Source organism: Hypanus sabinus, chromosome 13 (assembly GCF_030144855.1).
Source record: "Hypanus sabinus isolate sHypSab1 chromosome 13, sHypSab1.hap1, whole genome shotgun sequence".
Classification (NCBI taxonomy): Eukaryota; Metazoa; Chordata; class Chondrichthyes; order Myliobatiformes; family Dasyatidae; genus Hypanus; species Hypanus sabinus.
In genome coordinates this window covers 13,429,284-13,451,828 of record NC_082718.1, presented here as the reverse complement: position 1 = coordinate 13,451,828, position 22,545 = coordinate 13,429,284, and the positions used below count along the sequence as shown (strand labels likewise).

At 44.4% G+C, this 22,545-nt stretch overlaps 1 protein-coding gene across 1 annotated transcript; it reads right to left on the bottom strand.

Annotated features, from left to right (window-relative positions):
• Positions 1-4,304: 4,304 nt before the first annotated feature.
• LOC132403453 (echinoidin-like) lies at positions 4,305-20,547 on the bottom strand. The gene is made up of 6 exons (XM_059986857.1): positions 20,464-20,547; positions 16,665-16,735; positions 12,425-12,573; positions 6,355-6,495; positions 4,742-4,853; positions 4,305-4,433 (listed from the first exon to the last, which is right to left on the bottom strand). Coding segments are annotated over exons 1-6 (552 nt in total). The 5' UTR covers positions 20,466-20,547; the 3' UTR covers positions 4,305-4,356.
• Between the last annotated feature and the right edge of the window lie 1,998 nt (positions 20,548-22,545).

Genomic DNA, 22,545 nt, shown 5'->3' with positions numbered 1-22,545 from the left:
GGCGATTCAACTCTGGCTTCTGTAACACTCGACCAAAGCACTCCCCACCAGCTTGCAAGGTCAATGATGGACATCCTGGTGGAGGGGCACAGGACAAGCTGCCTGTTTGACACGGGCAGCACAGAGAGTTTTATCCACCCGGACACGGTGCAATGCTGCAGACTCGTGACATGGCCTGTAAGCCCGAGGTTCGCCACAGCTTCTGGGTCGCATACTACAGACATCCGGGGGGATTGTGCAGCAACACTGGTGGTGCAGGGCACAGAATATTGAGACTTTACATTACTGACATGCCTCAACTGTGTGCCCCTGCGCTATTGGGGCTCGACTTCCAGAGCCACCTGAAAAGCGTGACAATGGAGTATGATGGGCCCCTCCCACCAATCACTGTCAGAAATCCCCGGTTCTTTAGGACTTCATCACATACCCTGCTACTGACCATACACACACGCCCATCCCACCCAACGCCATGACAACAGCCGCACTACGGACACCACTTGCGGCCTCTCCACCCTCAAGATCCCTCCCCCACCGCTGTTCGTCAACCTGACCCCTGACTGTAAACCTGTGGCAACTAAAAGCAGTAGGTACAGCGCGGGGGACAGGGCCTTCATTAAGTAGGAGGTGCAGCGGCTGCTCAAGGAGGGGATCATTGAGCCAAACACAAGTCTTTGGAGGGCCCAGGTGGTCGTTGTTCGGAATGGGGAGAAAAATAGGATGGTCGTGGACTATAGCCAGACCATCAATAGGTTCACGCAGCTTGATGCGTACCCTCTACCCCACATCGCAGATATGGTCAATCATATAGCTCAGTACAATGTGTACTCGACCATAGACCTAAAATCCGCTTACCATCAGCTCCCCATCCGCCCGGAGGACCGCCCCTACACTGCCTTTGAGGCAGACGGCAGGCTTTATCATTTCCTGCGCTTCCCCTTCGGTGTCACTAACGGGGTATCTGTCTTCGAGAGGGAAATGGACCGGATGGTGGATCAGTGCCAACTGAAGGCCACGTTCCCATATCTGGATAACATCACCAACTGCAGTCACAACCAGCAGGATCACAACAACAACCTCCAAAAATTTTTCCAAGCGTCCAAAGCTTTTCACCTTACCTATAACTGGGACAAATGTGTGTTTGGAACCCCCCGACTTTCTATCCTTGGGTATGTCGTGGAGAAGGGAGTCATTGGCCCTGAACCCGACTGTATGCACCCCCTGTTGGAAATCCCTCTTCCCAACACCCTCAGAGCCCTCAAAAGATGCCTGGGCTTCTTTTCCTATTACGCCCAATGGGTCCCTCACTACACAGACAAGATCCACCCCCTGGTCTAGTCCACCACATTTCCCCTCTCAGCTGAGGCCCACGCGGCCTTCAGCTGCATTACAGGGGTCACCGCCGAAGCAACAATGCATGCAGTGGATGAGACCATTCCCGTCCAAGTAGAGAGTGACGCCTCCGACTTCGCGCTGGCTGCTACCCACAATCAGGCAGGAAGACCGGTGGCGTTATTCTCCCATACCCGTCAAGGCCCTGAAATTCAGCTCTCCGCAATGGAGAAAGAAGCTATTAGGCACCGGAGGCACTATCTCGCCGGCAAAAATTCACCCTGCTGACCAACCAGCACTCAATTGCATTCACGTTTAACAACCAACAGCGGGGCAAAATCAAAAATGATAAAATTTTGAGATGGAGAATCAAACTCTCCACCTACAACTATGACATCCTGTACCGGCCTGGAAAGCTCAATGAGCTCTCCGATGCCCTATCCCGGGGTACACGTGCCAGCGCGCAGATGGACCGGCTATACGCTCTACATGCAGATCTTTGCCACCCGAGGGTCATCCGGTTTTTCCACTTCATGAAAGCCCTGTACCTGCCTTACTCCCTTGAGGAGATCAGGACGATGACCAGGGACTGTGAAGTCTGCGCAGAGTGCAAACCGCACTTCTACCGACCCGAAAAGGCACAACTAATCAGGGCCACCCACCCCTTTGAGCGATTGAGTGTTGACTTTAAGGGCCCCCTTTCCTCCACTGACTGCAATGTGTACTTTCTTAACATAATCAGCAAGTACTCACGGTTCCCCTTCACCATCCCCAGCCCCGATACCGCTGCCGGTCCGTCATATAGGCCCTGTGCAAGTTTTTCACTCTGTTCGGATATCCCTGCTATATCCACAGTGACAGAGGGTCCTCGTTTATGAGTGATGAGCTGTGCCAGTAACTGCTTGCTACTGTAAGACCACGAGCTATAATCCCCGGGGGAATGGACAGGTGGAGAGGGAGAATGCCACTGTGTGGAAGGCCACACTCTTAGCCCTTGTCAAAGTGACTGCTGGTCTCTCGCTGGCAGGAGGTCCTCTCCGAGGCACTCCACTCCATCCGCTCCCCGTTATGCACATCCACCAATGCCACCCTTCATGAGCGACTCTTTTCTTTTCCCAGGAAGTCTGCCACTGGGACCACCCTACCGGCTTGGCTGACGTCCCCAGTGCCAGTGCTGCTTCGGAAACATGCAAGGAGCAGTAAATACTCCCCGATGGTCGAGAGGGTTCACCTACTTCATGCGAACCCCCAGTATGCCTACGTGGTCTTACCTGATGGGCGGGAGGACACGGTCTCCATCCACGACCTGGTGCCTGCAGGAGCACCAGACCCCTACCCCGAACACTCCACGGTGACTATGAACCCCGTACCCACCGAGCTGTATACCCACGAGACACCATGCATGCCAAGCCCTACAGAGACACCTCATGACACTCCCATGCCAGGCGCCACGCACATGCACGAGGGGTTACTGATGCCTAACGGGCTGGCACCTCAAGTCAGGCCGGAGCCAGCACAACCACCATCACCGGTGCAATCACCACTGGTGCTACGTAAATCGCAGCAACGGACTCAACTGCCTGATAGACTTAACCTGTAAATATACTTGTCAGTCACTTCGCCCCGTGAGGACTCTCTTTTAAAAAGGATGGGTGAATGTGGTAAACCATGTATATCTGTCTGGACATGCCCCTTTGCTGACTGCTCCTGTGGCTCCTCCCACAGACCCCTGTATAAAGGTGATTGAGGCACTGCTCCTCTGACAGTCATTCAACATGGTCATGATCCGTTTCGCTGTTAGTAAAAGCTTATCATTATTTACTCTACTTCCAGTCTCCTAGAGTTATTGATAGTGCATCAGGGACACTATGGACCATCGCTTGAATCACCATGGACCTGTTTCTAATTGTGATTGATTCACTAATATCTTGTTTTCCGCAGCCAATTTCTTCACCCTCTTGTACAATTAAGGTTTGCTTTATTTGTAATTTACACATGAGTTATGAATAATATATGTTCTGTGTGTTGTATGAATCTACATCCCTGTGATGCTGCTGCAAGTTTTTCATTGTATCTGTAATTCACCGTACTTATGCATATGACAATAAACTTGACCTTGTGTAAGCATGTAGAACACAGTGGCATGTAGTTTGCTAACTGACTTTAAGGGGCTGACTATCAGTTCAGCAACTAAATAGGAATCAAATGGGCTAGAGGGTATAACGTTGAGTTATTCCCACCGTCGCTCTCACTCTCATTATCAGTTTAGTCAATTCCTCACCTCTCTGATGTCATCTGTCATCAGATTGATGAGACACTTGGACAAGGTTTGTGTTCTATCAGATTATACTGTATCTAGACAAATGTCAAAGACCAGGAAGTGTTTGCAAAATTGACAAACGGTTGAGTTGAATTTTAAACAGACAACAGAGGTTTTCATGCAATTGTGCAAAGATATTTATGGGCCCATTTCATCTTCTGCAGCCCAGTCAATGTGTTGTAAAATCTCACTCCCTGCAACTATTCCAGTAAATCCCCTCTGTGTCCTCCTCAGATCCTTATTTCACTTCCACATGAGGTGGTCTGGACCCAACACACCAAGTGTGGGCAAAGGGAAAGAGTTAATTTTGCAGAGTCTATGCTGCCTTCTCCTCAGTGCAGCACTAAGTGTAGAGGTGGGGACGAGGCAACAGTGGGACAGGAACACAAAGCAACACGTACAACATGCTGGGGGAACTCAGCAGGTCGGACAGCATCTGTGGAAATGAGCAGTCAACGTTTCGGGCTGAGACACTTCATCAGGACATTTCCACAGATGCTGCACGACCTGCTGAGTTCCTCCAGCGTGTTGTAAGTGGGTCAAGAAGGCTGCTGGAAAATGGACTCACAGAACAACAACACGCAGCTCAGGATGCAATTCTGTTTATTATTGGCTGAGAAGCTAAATGAGTACAGTCACCACAGACAGTGAGAGCAGCTACAAAGACATCAGGCACTGAATCCTCCGCTGGAAACCACTGGAGTCTTCTAAGTACAGTGAAGTTTGAAGGCACAAACAAAACCAATCCTAACTCCACAGGGCAAATCATTCCAAGTTCTAGAACCTTGAAGCAGAAAACAGGAACAAAACATTGAACTGTTAGTTCACAAGCATAACGTTGTAAATGCTGAAAATGTGAAAATAATTCTGGAAATACTCAGTAAATATACTCAGACAATACCCAGTATTGTCTGTTTTATTTCATCTTCATACACGGACTGTTCCCCTGTCCCTGCATTACATCCCATTTATCCTCCTCTAACTGCTGGGCAATGAGCCCAGTTCTGCTGAGCATGGGGCCGGTTCATTCCACAGGCCTCTTCAATACTGTGTCTGAAATGGAAATAACATTTCTCTCACTGTTACACTTACTTCCAGAAAGAATGTGCACACAGTCTTCATTGCCTTGGTGATTATCAGGCTGATGGCCAGCCCAGCATCTGTAAGTGTAGGAAGTTCCATCACTCCATGTGAAAGGCCCTTCCTGTGGGATATAAATCAATGATTATTCCTGTGGGAATGCAGAGTAACCTGTCACTTAATGGTACAGGGAGGAGCTGGACCTGAGTCAGAGTGAGACCAGAATACGAGCAGACAGGACAAACAGGGCAGTGAATGAGATTTTAAATGACGGACTGTTAGGGTGGGGGAAATCTCATGGAAGTAACAGAATCCTGGGAAAAAACGAAACTGGATCTGAGAGTAACAATCAAGGAGAAAGAATAATGACAACTCAGACAAAGAGTAATTGAGCACGAGTACACAGACTGATCTCATAAACACCAGAGGGACAAATGACAAGAACTTACAAAGACAGCACATGAATGGATACAGATAAATAAAGGTAGAACATACTTGAGCCATTATACCTCATTGACTGAGGGTATCACTCTCTCTCTCTTTCACTCTGTCTCTCTGTCACTCTCTGTCTCCTTCTCTCTCTGACTCCCTCTGTCTCTCTCACTCTCCCTCTCTTTCTCTGTCACTCTCCCACTCACACTCTCTCTCTTTCTCTGACTGACACTCTCCCCCTCTCTCTCTGTTTTTCTCCCTCTCTCTCTCTCTCTCTCTCTCTCTCTCTCTCTATCACTCTGTGTCACTTCCTCTCTCTCTCTCTCTCTCTCTCTCTCTCTCTCTCTCTCTCTCTCTTTGTCTCTCTCTGTCTCTCTATCCCCCTCTCTCTCCTTATCTCTCGGTAACTGATCTAACAGCAGAGCCACAGCTACAAGTAACATTTGGATGGTACAACCAGATGATTGTGTGTGGAGTGGACGAGAATCTCACTGGTTTCCTCCTTCAAACTGTGCAGATTCAACAGGGCTAACATAGAGAAATGTTTCCACTTGTGGTGCTGGACCATAAACACAGGAGAGTCACTCACCAATCCAACAGGCTCCTTGAGAGAAACCTTTTTCTCCAGACTGTTTCAGATGTGACTCACTGGGGTCACTGATCGGTGGAGAAAAGACAGAGGTACTCATGATGGAGAAAGGAAAGTCAAACTGATCGTATCGGATGAAGGAGGGAGAGAGGAGGCTCATGTGGAGATAAACAGGGACATAAACATATGGAATCTATTTGTACACAGGACGTGGTGACTCTGGTCAGAGCAACATTTATTGTCCTTCCCTGATCATCCTCTGACCATTTCAGAGGGCAGGTAAGAGTCACACATTGATGGATCTCTGGAGTCACAGTGAGGCCAGACTGGGGAAGGATGGTAGATTCCTCACCCTGAAGAACAACAGTGAACCGGATGAGTTTTTACAACTGTCTGGTAGTTCCATTGTCACCATTTCTGATAGAAATGTTTACTATTGATTTATTGCATTTTATTTCCAAATTTCCCAGCTGATTCGTGTCCCTGAATCATTAGGATACACCCAGTTATGTAACCCCCATGCTGTCAAACCCCTGTTACTCTGCAGGATGGACGGTGTAATTCTGTCTGTGGTGGCAATGTAACATGTCATCATAAACTTCACCTTCCATATGTCGTTCAGGCCAATCCATGCCGTAGGGCTGTTTGCATCCACAGCACGGATCACGTTAGCAATGAATATGTTGTGTATGTTTGAGGTCACAGTTGCCAGATTTCCATAATGTGGGAGCTGATTGCAGAACTCCTATAAATAAAAGTGTATCATTATCTTTAGTCCTCACACTGAGCCTTCAGTAAATCATTTGACCTTATGTTGGAAATTTCCTTAAACAGACTTGTTTTTCTTCAAAGTTTTGGTGTAAAAACCAGCTCTGTCTTAACTGCTGGTTGTGGAGTTTCTCCTAAATTCTCCTGTGGCCGTTCCCCTCAATAGTAAGTAGACTGATTTGGTTTCTCTTGTGAGGGGGACAACCTATCAGGTGGAAATGGCAACAATCAGGTCTCTGGTACTGAGTCTGGCTCTGTGGCTCAGAAATGACGAGGGATGAAGGGGAATAGTGATAGTGAGTAGAGATAGGGTATTCCATGTTAGGGGAGCAGAAAGATGATCCTGTGGATCCTGTGAGGCAGCGGGAGAATTTAAATAGCGAGCAGAGGCTGAGTACGTGCTTCATTCCAGGTGAGGTAAGGCCGGGTAAGCTCCTTTAATGACTCTAATTAGATTAGGAGTAGGTAATGGAGGCAGCAGTTAGGGCAGTTGAGTGCTCCGTTTGCAGTATGTGGGAAGTCAGGGCGAGCACTGCTGTCCCTGATGTCTACACCTACAAAAGGTGCATCCAGCTGCAGTCCCTGAAAAACCGTGTTAGGGAACTGGAGCTGGAGCTGGATGAACTTCTGATCATTCGAGAGGCAGAGGCAGAAATAGACAGGAGTTTCAGGGAGGTAGTCACCCCTAGGAGTCAGGAGACAGGTAGTTGGGTGACTGTCAGAAGAGGGAAGGGGAATAGATGGGAAGAGCAGAGCATCCCTGTGGCCGTTCCCATCAACAATAAGTATACCATTTTGGACAATGTTGGTAGGGATGACTTACCAGGGACAAGTTGAAGTGGTTGCATCTCTGGCACCGAGACTGGACCCTCAGCTCAGAAGGGAAGGAGGGAAAAGAGGAGAGCCGTAGTGATAGGGGATTCGATAGTTACGGGGACAGATAGGAGGTTCTGTGGAAGAGATCGAGAATCCCGATTGGTCTGTGCCTCCCTGGTGCCGGGCTCTGCAATATCTCGGATCGAGTTCTCAATATTCTCAAGAGGGAGGGTGAGCAGCCGGTTGTCGTAGTCCATGTAGGAACCAATGACATGGGTAGGAAGAGTGAGGAGGTCCTGAAAGGTGAGTTTAGGGAACTAGGATCCAAGTTAGACAGGAGCTCCAGGATAGCAATCTCAGGATTGCTACCAGTGCCACGTGCATGTGGGTTTAGAAATAGTAAGATAGTGCAGATCAACATGTGGCTGAAGACATGGTGCAGGAAGGAAGGCTTCAGATTTATAGATAATTGGGCAGTTTTCCAGGGAAGGTGGGACCTGTTCCGGCAGGACGGTTTACGTCTGAACTGGAGGGGGACAAGCATTCTTACAGGTAGGTTTGCTAGAGAGGCTCCAGTGGATTTAAACTAGATATGAGGGGGGAGGGGAACCAGAGAGTAGGAACAGATGTATGGGAGAAGGAAGAAAAAGAAGACAGTAAAGCTCTTTGTACTGTTAGAGATAAACAGAGAGGAAGAGGTGGAGAATTTCTTGAATGCATTTATTTTAATGTAAGAGCATTGTAAGAAAGGTGGATGAGCTTAGAGCATGGATTGATACCTAGAAATATGATGTTGTAGCTATTAGTGAAAGATGGTTGCAGGAGGGGTGTGATTGGCAACTAAATATTCCTGGATTTTGTTGTTTCAGGTGTGATAGAATCGGAGGGACAAGAGGGGGGAGGTGATGCATTGCTTGTCGGAGAAAATATTACAGCGGTGCTCTGGCAGGATAGATTAGAGGGCTCGTCTAGGGAGCCTATCTGGGTGGAAATGAGGAATGGGAAAGGTGTAGTAACACTTATACAGGTGCATTATAGACCACCTAATGGGGAGCGAGAATTGGAGGAGCAAATTTGCAAAGAGATAGCAAGTATTTGTAGTAAGCGTAAGGTTGTGGTTGTGGGAGATTTTAATTTTCCACACATAGAATGGGAAGCCCATACAGTAAAAGGGATGGATTGTTTGGAGTTTGTAAAATGTGTGCAGGATAGTTTTTGCAGCAATACATAGAGGTACCAACTAGAGAAGGGGCAGTGTTGGATCTTCTGTTAGGGAATGGAATAGGTCAGGTAACAGAGGTATGTGTTGGGGAGCACATCAGGTCCAGTGATCACAATGCCAGTAGTTTCAATATAATTATGGAGAAGGATAGGACTGGACCCAGGATTGAGATTTTTGATTGGAGAAAAGCTAACTTTGAGGAGATGAGAAAGGATTTAGAAGGAGTGGATTGGGACAATTTGTTTTATGGGAAGGATGTAATAGAGAAATGGTGGTCATTTAAAGGTGAAATTTTGAGGGCACAGAATCTTTATGTTCCTGTTAGGTTGAAAGGAAAGGTTAAAAGTTTGAGAGAGCCATGGTTTTTAAGGGATATTGGAAACTTGGTTCGGAAAAAGAGGGAGATCTATAATAAATATAGGCAGCATGGAGTAAATGAGGTGCTCGAGGAATATAAAGAATGTAAAAAGAATCTTAAGAAAGAAATTAAAAAAGCTAAAAGAAGATACAATGTTGCTTTGGCAAGTAAGTTGAAAATAAATCGGAAGGGTTTCTACAGTTATATTAACAGTAAAAGGATAGTGAGGGATAAAATTGGTCCCTTAGAGAATCAGAGTGGACAGCTATGTGTAGAGCCGAAAGAGATGGGGGAGATTTTGAACAATTTCATTTGTTTGGTATTCACTAAAGAGAAAGATATTGAATTGTGTAAGGTAAGGGAAAAAAGTAGGGAAGTTATGGAAACTATGGGGATTAAAGAGGAGGAAGTACTGGCGCTTTTAAGGAATATAAAAGTGGATAAATCTCCGGGACCTGACAGTTCCCTAGGAACTTGAGGGAGGTTAGTGTAGAAATAGCAGGTGCTCTGACATAAATATTTCAAATGTCATTAGAAACGGGGATGGTGCCGAAGGATTGGCGTATTGTTCATGTGGTTCCATTGTTTAAAAAGGGTTCTAAGAGTAAACCTAGCAATTATAGGCCTGTCAGTTTGACGTCAGTGGTGGGTAAATTAATGGAAGTATTCTTAGAGATGGTGTATATAATTATCTGGATAGACAGGGTCGAATTAGGAACAGGCAACTTGGATTTGTGCATGGAATGTCATGTTTGACAAATCTTATTGAACTTTTTGAAGAGCTTACGAGGAAAGCTGATGAGGGTAAAGCAGTGGATGTTGGCTATATGGACTTCATTAATGCCTTGACAAGGTTCCGCACGGAAGGTTAGTAGGAAGGTTCAATCATTAGGTTTTAATATTGAAGTAGTAAAATGGATTCAATAGTGGCTGGATGGGAGATGCCAGAGAGTAGTGGTGGATAATTGTTTTGTCAGGTTGGAGGCCGGTGACTAGTGGTGTGCATCAGGGATCTGTACTGGGTCCAATGTTGTTTGTCACATAGATTAATGATCTGGATGATGGGGTGGTAAATTGGATTAGTAAGTATGCAGATGATACTAAGTTAGGTGGCGTTGTGGATAATGAAGTAGGTTTTCAAAGCTTGCAGAGAGATATAGGCCAGTTAGAAGAGTGGGATGAAAGATGGCAGATGGAGTTTAATGCTGATAAGTGTGAGGTGCTACATTTTGGTAGGAGTAATCCAAATAGGACATATATGGTAAATGGTAAAGCATTGAAGAATAAAGTAGAACAGAGTGATCTAGGAATAATGGTACATAGTTCCCAGAAGGTGGAAACTCATGTGGATAGGGTGGTGAAGAAAGCTTTTGGTATGCTGGCCTTTATAAATCAGAGCATTGAGTATCGGAGTTGGAATGTAATGTTGAAATTGTACAAGGCATTGGTAAGGCTGAATTTGGAATATTGTGTACAGTTCTGGTCACCAAATTATAGGAAAGATGTCAACAAAATAGAGAGAGCACAGAGAAGATTTACTAGAATGTTACCTGGGTTTCAGCACCTAAGTTACAGGGAAAGGTTGAACAAGTTAGGTCTTTATTCTCTGGAGCGTAAGAGGTTGAGTGGTGACTTGATAGAGGTATTTAAAACTATGAGCGGGATAGATAGAGTTGACATGGATAGGCTTTTTCCATTGAGATTATGGGAGATTCAAACAAGAGGACATGAGTTGAGAGTTAGGGGGCAAAAATTTAAGGGTAACACGAGGGGGAATTTCGTTAATCAGAGAGTGGTAGCTGTGTGGAACGAGCTTCCAGAAGAAGTAGTAGAGGCAGGTTCTGTATTGTCTTTTAAAGTAAAATTGGATATGTATATGGACAGGAAAGGAATGGAGGGTTATGGGCTGAGTGCGGGTCAGTGGGACTAGGTGAGAGTAAGCGTTCGGCATGGACTAGAAGGGCCGAGATGGCCTGTTTCCATGCTGTAATTGTTATATGGATGTGAAATAGACACCCAGATGGTATGTTACACTTTAGGTGCCAGGGCCATAGAAGTCTTGGATGGGGTTACGGCATTCTATAGGGGGATGATGAACAACTGGAAGTTGTGCTACATATTGGTAGCAAAGACAGAGGTAGGAAAAGGGAGGAGACTCTGAATGGAGAATATAGGGGGTTAGGCAGGAAACTGAAAAGCAGAAACCCTCTGGAGATATGATCTCTGGATTGCTGCCTGTGACACATGCAATTGAGGGATTAAGAATGGGAAGATCTGGCACATGAATGTTTAGCTGAAGAACTCATACAGGAGACAGTTAGCCTGAACAGTGGTTGGAAGGATATTGGAATCTGTCATTAACGATGAGCCTTTGGGATACCTGAAGGCACATGATAAAATGGGCCAAAGTTAGTATAGTTTTCTAAAGAGGAAATATTGTCTGACAAATCTGTTGGAATTCTTTGAGCAAAAAACTGGCAGGATAGACAATGCTGGGGAGAAAATTCAAAATCAGAGGTTCAAAGGGATTCGTGCTGGATTCCCTAAAGGTTAACTTGCAAGCTGAGTCGGTGGCAAAGAAAGGAAATGCAAAATTAGCTTTCGTTTCAAGAGAACGAGAATGGAATCAAAATCAGATTTAATATCACTGGCATTTGTTGTGGAATTTGTTACCCTTATGGCAACAGTACTTGAAGTATACACATGTCTATTAAATAGTTATGTGAAAACAAGCAGTACAAAAAATATGAAAACAAGGATGAAATGCTGAGCCTTTATAAGGCATTGGTCAGACTGCACTAGGAGTATTGTGAATAGTTTTGATCCCCTTATCTTAAAAAATCTGCACTGGCATTGGAGAATGTCCAGAGGAGGTTCATGGGAATGATGTCAGGAAATACAGAGTAACACATGAGGAGTGATTGATTTTGTGTGCTTTAGTAATTAGAGTTTAGAAGAATCAGGGGGGATCTCTTTGAAACCTATCACATATTGAAAGGCCAAAATACAATGGAAGTAATGAAGATGTATCCTATAGTGGACGAGTTGAGGACCAGAGGGCACAGCTTCAGAACTGTGGGATAACCATTTGGAAAACAGATGAGAGAAAATTTCTTTATCAGGAGGGTGGTGAATTTCTGGAATTCAGACAACCATGCGGGCAAAGTCATTGGGTATATTTAAGCTAAAAGTTGATAATTTTTTGATTAATCAGGTTATCAAATGTTACAAGGAGAAGGCAGAAGAATGGGGTTGAGAGGGATAATAAGTCAGCCATGATGGAACGGCTTAATTCTACTCCATGGCTTATGGTTTATTAAAAAAAAATTCACACATTGACCTGACTGATAGGAAACGGAGCCCACAGCTGCAGGGAAGTGCACCTTGTAACACAAGGACCCATCATGGAGAATTCAATCAGAGGCTGTACTGTGAGTTCATGGGAATGAACAAGCAGAGACCAACATTTTCCAGAACTCCCAGAGCAATCGCTGGGTTTCAATGACTTACCTCAGCTTCCTTCCATGTCTTTTGGTCACGGAAAAACCGATTACAGGTGTTTAAAGGAGGAAAATAAAACCAATTTTCATCACAATGTCCTTGAGTTAGATGATGAGGATTGTACAGTCGCTCCTCCACTTCCAAGGTATTGTTGTTCCCTTTCAATTAAACAGGTGTTGAGTGTTAATGGAATAATTACAGGGGATTATTAAAACATCAATTCCAAATAGTCACAACACCAGAAACTCTGTGAATCTGCAGAAGTTGGCCAATGCACTTTGTCTACATCATGGTGCCAGAGAACTGAAGGGTTTCTGGAGGGACACAATCTTTGTAATAGGGACAGTGGTTTATTGGGCAACTACAGATCACAGTCTGACACTGGTGGTGGGAAATGTTTATAAGCAATTATGAAGAATGGGACCAATTGAAATTTAGAGATTGGCAGGCTATTCAAGAATGAAACATTTTGTTAAGAGATGGTTGTATCTGATGAGGAATTAAGTTTTTAGAGCTCTCATCAAGTGTCAGTGAGGATAGGAAGTTTGATATGGCAAACATCAATTTTAATAGTGTTTGAGAAAATCCCATGTGGATGATTGAAGAAGATCCAAGAGAAACAGCTTTATGAAACATTTTGTTCTGTTCACACCTGGAGCTCAGGAGAGGGTACACAGGAGATTCACCAGGAGATTGTCTGAGATGGAGTGTTTCAGACATGAGAAGAGACTGGATAGACTTGGTTTGCTTCCCTGGAGTAGAGGAGCCTGAATGAAGATGTGATCGAGATCCACAATATAAAGAGGGGCATGGAATCCGTGGATATGAGAAACTCTTCCTCAGTACAGAGACATCTAAAACCAGAGGACATGATTTAAGGTGAGGTGGAAGAGATTCAGAGGGCATCTGAATATTTTTTTCACCAGAAGTATATTTGCAATCTTGGATGCATTTCCTGAGACAGTGGGAGAGTTAGGTACTCTCACAGCACTTAGAAACATTGAAGAAGCAGTTGAATCATAATGGCATGATGGATGGTTGCAGGCCAAGTACTGGTGAAGGAGATGACATCGATTGTACTTGGTGGCTGGCATGGATATGGTTGACAATGGCTTTTTTGTTGTCCAATCTGTTGACTTTTTAGTGAATTTTTGATAACGTATTGTTCCACCAATCTGAGTGTGGCTTCATCTTGACAGTAGAGAAGGCCATGGATAGACATATCAAAATGGGAATGGGACGTGGAATTAAAATGTGTGGCCACTGGGAGATCCTGCTTTCTCTGGTGGACTGAGCGTAGGTGTTCAGCAAAACGGTCTCCCAGTCTGTGTCTCACCAATATATAAAAGGCTGTACCGGGAGCACCAGAGGCAGTATACCACATCTGCTGACTCACAGGTTAAGTGTCACCTGACATAGAAGGACTGTCTTGAGCCCTGAACGGTGATGAGGGAGGAAGTGAATGGGCAGGTGTGGCACTGGTTTTGCTTACAAGGGTATGTGCAAGGAGGGAGATTGGTGGGATGGGGGGGATGAATGGACAAGGGAGTCCTTAATACCTTAACACCTTATATTCCATCTGGGTAGCCTCCAATCTGATGACATGAACATTGATTTCTCTAACTTCTGTTAATGCCCCTCCTCCACTTCTCACCTCATCCCTTATTTAATTATTCATTCCACCTCCCCCCCCTTCTTTTGTTTCTCTCTCTGCCTCTCTCAGGATCACTCTTTGCCTGTTCTCCATCTCCTTCTGGTGCTCCCCTCCCCCTTTCTTTCTTCCTAGGTCTCCTGTCCTATGATCATTTCCCTTCTCCAGCTCTGTCTCCCATTTGCCAATCACCTTTCCAGCTCTTAGCTTCACCCCTTCCCCTCCTGTCTTCCCCTATCATCTCAGATTTCCCCTTCCCCTCCTACTTTCAAATCTCTTACTATCTTTTCTTTCTGTTTAGTCCTGACGAAGGGTCTCGGCCTGAAACGTCGACTGTCCTTCTTCCTATAGATGCTGCCTGGCCTGCTGCGTTCCACCAGCATTTTGTGTGTGTTGCTTGAATTTCCAGCATCTGCAGATTTCCTCGTGTTTGCATGTACATGCAATATTTCACTTCAGAAGGAGTCCCACTTTCCTAGCATCTGTTTGCTGGAAAACAATCTATTCCAATCTACACCTGGTAGATCCATCGGAATTGACCTTCATCTAGGTTAGAAATTCACCTGAGGACCAGTCCTATTCTTCATCATAATGTCTTGAAACTAATGAAATCATGATCACTCAACCCAAAGTGCTTCCTCCACTCATCTCTGTCACCTGCCTGTCTCAATGCTATATTCTGCAAAATTTTTGATATTTTGAAGAGATGTTGTGTGTCAGTTAAGTTATCAAATCAGGCACAACTACAACCTTTGCCAGCTCTGTGGACATCCTCACTATTGTCTTCATTCTCACCATCATGCGTACAAGTATGTTTCCCTATGAAGTGACACTATGGAGAAATCTCTGTCTGCTCTCCATAAGAGAGTCTCTGACTCATCCTCCATCTCAGTATTTTAGAGATGAATGTCCTAAACTAGAGACATTTTGTTTAGGACATCCTGGTCATCTCTGAGGCTGAGATATGCAGATGTTTCCAATGAGTGGACAGGTCTCAAAGCCACGGGACTGGAAGACATCCCAGGGCAAGTACTTCAAATTTGCACAACACAAGTGGCCGGTGTGTTTACAGACATTGTTAATTTCTCCCTCTCCCAGTGTGGAATGCCCTCCTGCTTCAAACTGTCCACCATTGTCCCTGTACCAAAAAAGACCAAGGGTACATGGCTGAACGACTGACGTCCTATTGCACTCACCTCAATAACAGGCAAATATTTTGAGAGTCTGGTCAAGGATTACATCTGCAGCTTGTTACCACCCAAACTAGACCCCCTACAATTTGTCTACCGACTCAACCCAATCAACAGATGATGCAATAGCCACTGCACTACATACAATCCTTACACGTCTGGAGAAGAGGGATGCTTATGTGAGAATGCTGTTCTTGGATTACAGTTCGGCATTCAGCTCTATAGTTCCATCCAGGCTCGACAAGAAACTCAGAGGTCTCAGCCTTGACCCTGCCTTGTGCAGCTGGATCCTGTACATCCTGTCAGATCACCAGCAGGTTGTAAGAGTGGGCTCCCTCACCTCCAACCCTCTGACTCTCGATACAGGAGCCCCTTAGGGCTGCATACTGAGTCACATCCTTTACTCCCTATATACCCATGACTGTATCGTCAGCCACAGCTCTAATCTGCTAATTGAATCTGCTGATGACGCTACATTGATTGGCCTTATCTGAAACAATAATGAGGTGGCCTATAGGGAAGAAGTCATCTGTCTGACGCAGTGGTGTCAAGGAAACAACCTCTCCATCAATGTCACAAAAACAAATGAGCTGGTTGTGGATTACAGGAGGAAAAGAGACAAGCTAACCCCTATTGACATCAATGGATCCGGAGCTAAGAGGATAAACAGCTTCAACTTCCTCGGCATCCACATCACCGAGGGCCTCCTGTGGTCTGTGCACACCAGCTGTGTGGTGAAAAGGGCACAACAGTGCCTCTTTCACATCAAGCGGTTGAGGAAGCTTGGTATGGGCCCCCAAATCCTAAGAAATTTCTACAGGGGCATCCTGATTGGCTGCATCACTGCCTGGTATGGGAACTGTATCTCCCTTGATCACAGGACTCTGCAGAGAGTGGTGTGGACAGCCCATCACATCTGTAGTTGTGAATTCCCCATGATTCAGGACATTTACAAGGGCAGGTGTGTAAAAAGGGCCCGTAGGATCATTGGGTACCCAAGCCATCCCAACCACAATCTATTCTAACTGCTACCATCCGGGAAGCTGTACCGCAGCATAAAAGCTGGGACTAACAGGCTCCAGGACAGCTTCTACCACCAGACCATCAGACTGATGAACTCACTGAGTTGAGTATACTCTGTATTACATTGACTATTCTATTTATTATAAATTACTATGATTGCACATCATACTTTTAAATGAAGACATAATGCAAAGATTATTACTCCTCGTATGTGAAGGGTGTAAGAAATAAAGTCAATTCAAATCAAATCAATTCAATTTCCTTCCACGTCCCAACCAGACCCAATACCCACAATTTCCCATGTCTCACAGTCCCAGCGCAGTGCCTGTGCAGTCATTCCTCACAGCAATATATTTATAACGATCCTGGAACTAATGGACCTTACCTGCCACATCACTAACAAGCAGTGCGATCACCACCAAAACCCGCACCAGCATCATGTTTCTTCCCTCAAACCTGAAACACAAGAAAATAATTCATCATTAGTGTCAGGTTTCCCAGTGAAAGTGGGGATATCCTGCCACGGTTCCCACCTCTCCCTTTCCAAGATGTCTGTGTTGATTAGATTTCCAATTCTGATGCAACCCTATATATATATATATATGTAGATCTGAGATCTTGGAGACCATTCAAGTTAAACCCATTTGTCAGCAACCCCACCTAAAAATCTCTGTCAACCAATCACTGAGTGAAAAATTTGAATTACAGGATTGGGAAACCACACGATTGTCTTGTGAGCTTCAAGTGTGACTGTAGAACATTGCTTTGTAACTGAACACTGAGAAATGAAGGCTGCAGAAAAATTTATGTTTGCATAATATTTTTCATGAAATCAAATTTAGACCGCCAAGATATAGGAGCAGAATTAGGACATTTGCCCATCAAGTCTGCTCTGCCATTTCATCATGGCCAATCAAATTTTCCTCTCAGCTCCAGTCACTTGCCTTCCTTCCCCTGTCCCTTCATACCCTGACCAATTGCAAATCCATCAACCTCTGCCTTAACCATACACACAGACTTAGCCTCTACAGCTCCTTTTGGCAACAAATTCCACAGATTCTGGCAAAAGAAATCTCTTGCCTCTGTTCTAAAAGGACACCCCTCTGTTCTGAGGCTGTGTCCTCTGGTCTTTGATACTCCCATCATACGAAACATCCTCTCCATATCCACTGTATCAAGGCTTTTCAGCTCTCTTTCAATATCAATGAGGTTACCCCTCATTCTTCTCAATTGTAGTGAATACAGGCCCAGAGCCATCAAACATTCTTCATATGAAATGCCCTTTAATCATGAAATCATTTTTGTGAACCACCTTTGAATCCTCTCCAGTTTCTTTGTATTCAATCTGACACTTCTTTTGCTCTTTATCCTAATCTAAGTCCTTCTGTTGCCTCTCTATTTCCTCAACACTACCTGCCCCTTCATTTATCTTTGTATTGTCTGCAAACTTTGCAACAAAAACATCAATTCCATGTCTTTGACATATAGCGTAAAATGAATTGGTTTCAACACAGACTCCTGCGGAACCCCAACGGACACCAACAGGAAAAGAGAAAAGGCTACCTTTATTCCTGCTCTCTGACTCATGCCAATCAGCCACTGATTTACCCTTGCTAGAATCTTTTCTGTAATGCCATGGGCTACAGAGAGGCCACAGAAGGACTTAGACAGATTAGGTGAATGGGCAAATAAATGGCAGATGGAATATAGTTTTGGGAAGTGTATGGTTTGGCACTTCGATAGATGAAATGAAAGAGTTAACTATTTTATAAATGCAGAGAAAATACAAAAAACACAAAGTGACTTGTGAATCCTTGTGCAGGATTCCCCAAATGTTATTTTACAGGTTGGCTCTGCGGTGAGAAAGGCAAATGCAAAGCTAGCATTCATTTCAAGAGGACTAAAATATAAAAGCAAGGATGTACTGTTGAGAATTTTTAAGGCCTTTGACAAGGTGCCACATATGAGGCTGCTTAGCAAGATAAGGGCCCATGGAATTACTAGCATTGGTTGATCGGCAGAAAGCAGAGAGCGGGTATAAAGGGATCCTATTCTGGCTGGCTGCCGGTTACCAATCAGGTTTCACAGGGGTCAGAGTTGGAACCGCTAATTATTACGATATATGTCAATGGTATGGACGATGGGATTAATGGATTTGTGGCTAAATTTGCCAATGATACAATGATAGGTGGAGGAGCGGGTAGTGTTGAGGAAACAGAGAGACTTAGATAGTTTAGGGGAATAGGCAAAGAAGTAGAACATGAATTACATTGTTGGGAAGAGTATGGTCATGCACTTTGATGGAAAAAATAAACGGGCAGCCTATTATTTAGTTGGAGAGAGAATTCAAAATGCAGAGATGCAAAGATACTTGGGAGTCCTTGTGCAGGATACCCTAAAGGTGAACCTTCAGGTTCAGTTGGTGCTGAAGAAGGCAAATGCAATGTTGGAATTCATTTCCAGAGGAATAGACTGTCTCCAAAGTTATTTCCCATGGTAGGGGATTCTAGGCCAAGAGGGCATGGCTTCAGGATTGAAGGATGTCCATTTGGAGCTGAGATGCAGGGAAATTACTTTAGTCAGATGGTGGTAAATCTGTAGGATTTGTTGTCATTCTATAAGAGCAGAGATGTGATGTTGAGACTCTATAAGTCACTCAAGAGACCACACTTGGAGGATTGTGTGCAGTTTTAGGCTCCTTATTTTAGAAAGGACATAGTGACATTGGAATGATTCCAGGAATGAAAGGGTTATCATATGAGGAACATCTTGAAATTCTTGGGCTGGATTCCCTGAAGTTCAGGAGAATGAGGGGGTATCTCATAGAATATGAGAATGCTTAAAGGTCTGATTAGATTAGATATAGCAGATTTATTTCCCATGGGTGGGAGTCTACGACAAAAGGGCACGTCTTCAGGTTTTAAGGATGTCCATTTAAAACAGAGATATGGAGAAATTACTTTAGTCAATGGTGGTAAATCTTTAGAATTTGTTGCCAAGAGTGGCTGTGGAAGTCAAGACATTGGGTGTATTTAAGGCAGAGATAGATAGATTCTTGAGTAGCCAGGGCATCAAAGGTATTGGGTGAAGACAGGGGAGTGGGGAGGACTGGAAGAATTGGATTAGTCCATGATTGAATAGTGGAGCAGACTCGATGGGCCAAATGGTCTACTTCGGCACCTATATCTTATGGTCTTATAAAAACTCGGAGCGAATCCAGGGATTAGATACAAATGGTAAACAGTCCAAGGAATACTGCATACCCACGAGGTATGAGAAAACAAAATCCACATACTAACTGAAAACAAACCTTTTCTTTTTTTAAAAAGAAATGCCCCTGTATATGACAGGACTGCTCTGTACACAACTTCTTCAATCAAATTTGCTAATGATAGAGAGGGACTGCCCAGTATTTAGCTGGGCTGGAGAAGTCCTGCATCACTGGAATCTGCTTTACGGGCCAGTCTGTGTTGGAGAGGAAGGGAAAATTGAAGATGCTTCACTGGTAGTAAGGATCAGAGATATGTTTTTGATGGGAGGCATGATGGAGCAGATTTGAAGGCGAAGGCAACCTGACCCATGTTTGTCCTGTGGGTATTATCATTCATTTATCAGCACTAAAACCTGTTGCATTTATCATGGGGACAAGAAGAAGACATTGGCAATTTCCTGGAGAGTTTGTTCAAAAGGACAAAAAGCTACTCTTATTCAGAAGAAAAAAAAAACGTGAAATGTATATGCTGGAGATATTGCAAGTTACACAGCATTTGCACAGGGAGACACGGGAAAGTACAAATAAATATGCACAGTTGCTGTGTAGAACAAGTTTCACTCTGGAGAGAAAGCGGGGTAAAGAACAGAGAAAGCGGGTGAGGTATGGGAGTGATGGGGAGGCCTGAAAGAGGGTGAACAGAGTTGGTGAATGATCAAAGGTACATGCAGGGGCAGAGAGAATAATAAAACAGAGATATATTTTTTCCATTATCAAGGGGTGTCCCATTGAAATCGCCAGTGGTTTATCAGATCTAAAATGTGAATGGTTTAGAGTTGCAGTACGTAGAAAGGGTTAAAGGAAAGTTGGTGAATTGTTGATTGGAGAGTAGTTGAACAAGTTTGATAAAACAGAAGTACATGTCAGGTTTTTGAGACAAGAATGATGCAGAACATGTTTGTGTGGAACTCACATTCTTCCTTGAGCAGGTCCATTGTTTGGTTTTCTCTGCAACTGCTAAGATGTGTTGTAGATAAAACTAGAAATTCCTCTTCAAACTTGTTGTTGGAAAGTGCGATTGATGCAAAACTTTAAGATATCATTGTATTAATTTTGATGACATGTGAGTGATCTTAATAAACTCTGAATCAGGTCTCAGTGCAACACTGTAGATTATCTGTGAGATATTGTCGTAAACAAACCCCTTGTGCACGTGATGGCCAAAAGTATCAGACCATTGGCCTGCCTTGGCAGCCACACAACCTGGCCTCCGTACAAACAAAACAACAAGGGGGGAAATAACCTCTTGGCAGATTGCCTCTCAGCCAGCTGTTGAGGCCATACACACAGGGGTTGACTGGACCAGGCTTACCAAACAGCAATCATGGGCCTGCGACTGGCTGACATTAATTTTGGGTAAGCTGGTGTGTCTCTGCTGTGTGATGTCTCAATAAGTTGCCTTCTCCCCATAGTGCCTGCAAGCTGAAGGCAGACCGTTTTCATCTCCATTCATGGCCTTTCACATCTGGGCAGGAAGGCCGCACAGAAACTGGCTGCACTGAAGTTTGTGAGGCATGGCCTTAGAAAGGATGTGTGTGATTGGACTGCAGTCTGTCTGGAATGCCTGTGGGCAAAATTAACTGCAATGTTTAGCCAACACTGGCACTTTTTGAGGTCCCTGAATGACAGTTTCACCACGACAATGTGGTCCTTGTTGGTCCTCTTCCCTGCTCTTGCGGTTTCACTCACTTCCTTACCATGGTGGACTGTAACACTGGGTAGCCAGAGTCATCCCACAAGCATTGACAACAGCCACGGATGTGGCTCAGGCTTCCATCAGCAGCTGGGTTGCTCTGTTTGGTTCCCCATCGGATATTTCCCCTGACTGCAGTCCCCAAATCATTTCGGACCTCTGGGCTGTGATGGCCCAGAACTCAGTGTTAGGCTGCATCACACCATGGGGTATCACCCACTGTCCACTGGTATATGGAATCCGTGTTGCAGACTTTGGAGAGGAAGGGAGAATTGAAGACAGGTTCACTTATCGTAAGGATCAAAGATAGGTTCTTGATTAGATGCATATTGGGGTAGGTTTGAATGAGACGGGGACCTGACACATGTTTGTGCTGTGGGCATTACCATTCATTTATCAGCACCAAAGACTGATACATTTATCATGGGGACAAGAAGAAGACATTAGCAACTTCCTGGAAATAAGAATACAAAGCTAACCCTTACTTAGAAGGAAAAGTTTTCAGATGATGTAAATATGAAATTAAAATGCTGCAATTATTGCAAGTTATACAGCATTTGCAAAAGGAGACATGAGAAAGTATGAATAAATATGCACTGGAACTGTGTAGAATAAGTTTCACACTGGAGAGAAAGTGGGGTGAAGGGCAGAGAAATTGAGTGAGGCTTGGGGGTGATGGGGAGGGCTGAAAGAGAGTGAACAGGGTTGGTGAATTATCAAATGTACATAAAAGGGAGGAGAGAATACTAAAATAGACATATATTTTTTCCATTATCAATGGGTGTCCCACTGAAATCGCCAACAGTTTATCAGGTCTAAAATGTGAATGGTTTAGAGTAGTAGTGTGTGGAAAGGGTTAAAGGAAAGTTGGTGAATTGTTGATTGGAGAGTAATTGCACAAGTTTAAAAAAACTGACACATATGTAATATTGTTGAGACAGGAATGATGCAGAGCATGTTAGGGTGGAACTCAGTTTCTTCCTTAAGCAGGTCCATTGTTTGTTTTTTCTGTGTAACAGCTGAGATCTGTTGTTGATAAAACTAGAAATTCCTCCAAGCTTGTTGCTGGATAATGCCATTGATGCAAAATTTTAAGGTATCTTTGTGACATCTGAGTGATCTTAATAAACTCCGAATGAGGTCTCAGTGGAACACTGTAGAGTATCAGGGATACTTCCTTGTTTTAGTTCACTAAAGTCTTTACAATATCTGACCACCTGCTATTTGACTTCCTAATTTCTCATTCTACCGGCTGATTAAATTTCAGCATCAGGTAACCCAGCACACCAGGAGCCATCCACT

Coding starts and splice junctions, on each gene's coding strand:
- LOC132403453 (XM_059986857.1), bottom strand. Junction 6,496..12,424: donor AGACATGGAAGGAAGCTGAG/GTAAGTCATTGA, acceptor TTTTATTTATAG/GAGTTCTGCAATCAGCTCCC. Junction 4,434..4,741: donor TGTGCACATTCTTTCTGGAA/GTAAGTGTAACA, acceptor TTCTGCTTCAAG/GTTCTAGAACTTGGAATGAT.